The 5,391-nt window shown below is 38.8% G+C and overlaps 1 protein-coding gene across 1 annotated transcript; it reads right to left on the reverse strand.

The window, feature by feature from the left end:
- Positions 1-500: 500 nt before the first annotated feature.
- LOC109815645 (BTB/POZ domain and ankyrin repeat-containing protein COCH) lies at positions 501-3,586 on the reverse strand. The gene is made up of 2 exons (XM_020380407.3): positions 2,691-3,586; positions 501-1,958 (listed from the first exon to the last, which is right to left on the reverse strand). The coding sequence occupies exons 1-2, from the start codon at positions 3,135-3,137 to the stop codon at positions 978-980; spliced, it is 1,428 nt and encodes a 475-aa protein (XP_020235996.2). The 5' UTR covers positions 3,138-3,586; the 3' UTR covers positions 501-977.
- Positions 3,587-5,391: the final 1,805 nt, after the last annotated feature.

Below are 5,391 nucleotides of genomic sequence, written 5' to 3' on the forward strand. Positions count from 1 at the left end.
TAATTAAAGAAATGATTAGTAATATAATAGGGTTTTAGCTGTAAGTTATTTATTTTTGTTTTGTCTAAAGAGACCTAAAAAAGGCAAGGGAGACAAGAAGAGGATTACATGGAAGGTGATAGTGCCAATTTTTTAACTTGACATGTGTGGTCACACTCATTGTTGCATTCATGCAAGACAACAAATCAATTTGTCCACAGCCACATGATTTTTATTAGAATAATTAACCCCAAAACACTAGCCAATGGATGGCTCCAAAGGACTACAAAATGCTAGAAGGAAAAAAACATAATATATTAGGTGGGAGCAGAAGAGAAGAGACAGCCCTGTATGATCCATCTCTTAACTAACTAGAAAAATATATGAAGGAAAGAGAAATTCAAACACTTTGGAAAATAAATTCGAAAAAGGGAATAACCCCCACAGCACAGGAAGAAGAAGCAAAACATAATGTAAAGAAATAATTGAGGGGTTACGAGAAAGTGCGAGGTGGGGCAAGATAATCTGAAATTGTAAAGCGATCACAATAAATAGGCCGTGATATTAGCTACGGATCAGTAAATACAAATTAAGGAGTTGACAGGTGAAGGAGGATTTGAAAAGATTGACCTGCGTCTCCTCCATGCACCCTTTCGTTTCATTTCACAGGAAAAATAGAAAAAGAAAAAAGAAAAAAAAAAATGGAAGCTATTAGATTCTCCCTGTCCCTTATCCCATGAAACCGCACTTCAAATGGTGACCATTTGAAAAGCCTAAACCCAAAAACTAAAAAGAGGAAAACCCAACCAACAAAATACCATAGAGCCATCCAAGACATAAAAATCACAAGTGCAGTGAATACCAGTCTATTTCAAGTGACCAAAGAAGACTCTTTCATGCTCCATCCATCCCTCCACAATTCTCCATCGTCCGTGGCAGCATTTCAAATACCTTAGCTTAGCTTTAAATCATATATCAGTAATGTATATGAAAAGTTACTAGAAGTCATGAGAGTGGTGATGGTGGTGGTGGTGGTACATGGTTGTGTTCATGGCTTCTCTCTCGTCCTCACCACTGTCCAACCTGGAACTCATTGGAGCGGTGGCGCCGAGGTTGAGATACACCAACCTTGAATCCAAGTTGAGGTTACCAATGTTGTTGTTGTTGCCGCTGCTGCTACTGCTGTTGTGGTCCTCGTTCATAGGTGGAGGGTAGATGGGTGCCGCGGAAGAAGGAGCATTGTTGTTGTTGTTGGCATTGCCTTCTTCTCGCGACATGACAAGAGCCGCGGATTGAACAAGCTCCAAGCACAGCCTCAGCTTGTTGGGCTCGATGTGGGACAAACCCGGGACAGCCCCCTTGAAGAGGAAATCCGAGGTTAGGGTTCTGAGGATGTCCAAAGGTGTGACCCCATCCACGGTTCTCACATTGGGGTCCGCGTGGTGGTCCAGCAGCACCGCCACCATGTCCGGCGACACCATCTCCGCCGCAATGTGGAGCGGCGTCTTCCCGGCGGGGCCGGAGGGGTAGTTCACGTCGGCTGCGCCGAGTTCAAGCAAGGCCTTCACCACTTCCCTGCTGCAATTCTCAACCGCGTAGGGTAAGGCCAGTGCTTCGTCCAGGTTGAGGCCTTCTCCCATTACCATGAGCTTCACCAGTTCAACGTCGGAGGAGTCGAGGGCCCGCCTCATGCGGCGGATTTTCTGGTCCTCGAGGTCGAGAGCGGCGTGATGGTGGTGGTGGTGGTGGTGCGGCACTAAGGAGCGGCGCGCCAGGGAGGATTTCAGCCGAAGCTCTTCGATCTTTGCCACGATGTCTATGGGGAGGTGCTTGGCGAGAACCTCCGGAGGAAGACCTGATTTTGCCACCAGGTGAGAACAAGTGGCCCATAGTTGCTGCATGTCTTGCTTCCGAGATGCCAACAGCACCTTCATTACATCCTCGATCGAAGCCTTCTCTACCATGCTCGCCAATTGTTTCTAGTAACACACAAAGCACGCGTGAGAGCATGAAAGAGAGTTTGCTATATCGTGCATTGAAAAACATGTTTTTATATATATATATATATAGATAGCACTTCCATGTAAGGCAATAATAAATGGGACGGGATGGGATGGTTGTGCAGGAGAATTAAAGGACCCTTTTTTTAATTTTCTTTTGCGGAGGTTTGTTCTCTTTTCGAGTCCAAACCCCAAATGAGGAAAGTGGATGTTTGGGAAAAGTTTCGTGCGCTTACTGTGTGCAAGACAAGACTGCATATCAAGAGCTAAATTTAGAAATTCCTGAGTGTGCGTCGAAGTGCTGGAAGAACGGCAATTCGAGAAAAACTCTACATGAAATCAGCTACGTCCAGCACTAAAATATATAATAAATAAGAACAGTAATATATAGGTTCAATTACTTGCGGATAGAAATTAGAATCGAAGAAACAAGTGAAAGTGAAGGAACTAAGAAGAGTGAAATTAATGAAAGAGAGAGGGAGAGAGAAAAAGAAAAGAAAAGAAATCAGCTATTCAGTCGCTGACAAGAGCGGTGACACAAGATCATAGAATAGAACGAACAGACCCAAAATTCTCATCCCCGAATTAAAAAAAAAAAAAAAAAAAAAAAAAAGAAGAAAAGGGGGGTTGTTCGGAGTTCCCAGTTCCCAAAAACTGGAGCAGAGGGGGTACGAATTCTGAAGAGGCATGAAACATAGGAAAGAAGAAAACCTGAGTGAGCAATGCGAGCTGTTCGACGCCGAAGTATCTAGCGGCAGCGAGGGTGTCGAGGGCGAGATCAACGGCGGAGGTGCAATGCGTGTGCCAGCAGCCACGCTCGCCGCAATTGGGGCGGGCCTCGTGCTTCTGGGGAACGATAGAGACCTGGCCACTGTAGAGAAACTGGAGCATGAGGAGGAAGACCTCGTAGCCGACGGAGTTGACGGGTATGACTCCGGAGCGCGAGTTGATCCTTGGGCCGGTGGGGTCCAGGCCAGAGGGTGGGTCCGGCCCACAGAAGAATTTCCTGAAGAAGAGGCTCCGCGCGGCCAGTATGCAGCGGTGCGCGTGAACCAGACGTCCCTCCACGCTGAAAGTGACGTCGCTGAAGGCCTGCCCGTTGATGAGGAGGTTCAGGTAATCCAGCGATAGAGATCTTAGCGACTCTTCAAGGGACATGGTGATGGTGATGCTGATGCTGATGCTACTGCTACCACTGTTACTGTTTCTTACCTGTTCTGATAGATTTACTGTGCTGTCCTAGGGTTCTTGGGGGTGTTTAAGGGAAAAGTGAGAGAGATGGAATAGTGAGAAGAACAAGAACAAGAACACCAAGAAAGAGGTTGCTTCATGTTCATCCCTTTGTTGTTGATGATGATGATGATGCTACTGTGCTTGTTTTTATGGGATTCGCTCGCTCGCTCGATGCTCTATGGTTTGGGATTGCAAATATATTTTTCATAGATATTTTTGGTGTGAGAGATAGAGTGCCTGGGAAGAGAGAGAAAGAAAGATTGCAATTTGGGTGGCTATTCTGGGCGGCTCGGGGGTTAAAAAAGGAGAAAAATATTAATTAAAAATACTTTTTTTTTCCTTTTTGTATGCTTCGTGGTCTACATATACTGAGAGAGTAGAGTATAGTGTTAGCGAGGGATGGAAGTAGAAGCATGTTGGAGAAGGACTGAAAACGATATCTGGATAAAAAAAATACGACACCTTAGACTTTGATTATATACTATGCATAATCATATAAGCAACTCAACTCTCTATAAATATTTAATTAATACAACTCCTTGGGGCCTATTCTCTTCACTGTTGCTCTTGTACGTCCTGTCCGCATTTTTTCTCTTTCTATTTATATTTTCCAACAAATAAAAACATCCACACACTATTAGTAGATGGGTTCACAAAGTATTCACGTCTAATTATTAATAAAATATACTAAGAAAAAGATTAAAACAGAGAAGAAGAAAAAAAATTAAATTAAATAAGATGAGCCATATAATGAAAAAGATAAACAGAAAATATATAATAAAAAATGACATAAAATAATCAAAAGTCATGAATATAAATAATTCCTCCATAATTCTGATTCAATACTATTTTACTTTTAAAATAAGTTCATCTGATTAAAAAAAAGTTATATCTTTTGATTATATAAAGAAGTGTGTAAAATAAAAATATATTTCTTTCATATTTGCTTATATATTGCTTTTATTTAAACAAATTATTTAAACGAGTGATTATTTCATTTATAAATTCGAACATGATTGTCTTGAAATAGAATAATAATACTAGTAGTTCAAAAAAAAAAAAAAAAGAGTTATTAGTTAGTAGTGTGCTTACTGTGCTATCACATAAAATGGCGGCATGTTCAATTGTTCATAGTTACTGGTATCAACAAATTAAGTCGCATTTCCCATTGACGAGACTCAATTATTTCGAAATCGGTATAATTTTAATTTTAAAAAAATTCCTTAGCATTATGTTTTTCTCATCGCATAATACTTGTGAACACTTTCATAGGGTTTTGGGTGTCTTGTATCTTACGATAAGAAAAATATGAAAACTATATAATAGGTTTCAATTTTTAAAATAATTAAAAATTAACATCATTGTTATTCTGTTTTATTCGCAACTTTTGGTTCTTGATGATAAAAATATTCTTCTCGTGTATCATTGTAAAGCGCTCGCAATATTAAAAAGAATTATGTTGAAATCAATTGAAAATAATATGGATTCAAGTTGTATAATTTTGATTTTCGGGCCACGACATAATTAAGATTTATAATATATTTTTCTCTTTGGTAAAGTATCCTATCCATTATTATTTATAAATAACGTAAACTAACACCCATGTGTGTCTCAGCCTATCATTAGCTCAAATAAATAAATGTCATTCATGCTTAAGCCTTCTTTTCTTTCTTTTTGAAGAGAATTCATGCTTAAGTCTATATTATTTGTGAAAGAAAAAAAAAAACTAAAAATGATGTAGGACACTACAAATTAGAAAAGAAAAAAAAAGAAAAAAAAAAAACAGTTATACACGTACTCACACAAACAACAGAAAAGTAAATCCAATGTGGATTTACAACTAAAGAATAACTTGATATGATTAACCTTTTCTATTTGTAGTCAACAAAAGTGTTTTGATTTCTTCGATTTATCGTAGAGTCTAAAAAATGGATTTAAAACAAGATCGGTAAGTGACCTACTCGAAAGTTAGAACCTTGAATAAAAAGTTTGTTAAAATTTATAAATGATAAATAATGTGATTTTTCTACGCCGGAAAATAATCAAATCCTATATTAATTAATTTTAAGCTTATAATAGTTGACTTAAAATAAATAATATATGTATCAAATGTGTATAACTTTTTAACATCATCATGTAATTACAAACCAACATATATAATTTTGTAATTACTATATAT

This window comes from Cajanus cajan, chromosome 6, assembly GCF_000230855.2.
Source record: "Cajanus cajan strain Asha chromosome 6, NIPB_CcT2T_4, whole genome shotgun sequence".
In the NCBI taxonomy this organism is placed as follows: Eukaryota; Viridiplantae; Streptophyta; class Magnoliopsida; order Fabales; family Fabaceae; genus Cajanus; species Cajanus cajan.

Bases quoted from the DNA above. Each gene is read 5' to 3' on its own strand.
- LOC109815645 (XM_020380407.3), bottom strand. From the start codon at position 3,137: ATGTCCCTTGAAGAGTCGCTAAGATCTCTATCGCTGGATTACCTGAAC. The intron at 1,959-2,690 runs GTTTTCTTCTTT...GTGTGTTACTAG, and splicing joins AGCTCGCATTGCTCACTCAG to AAACAATTGGCGAGCATGGT.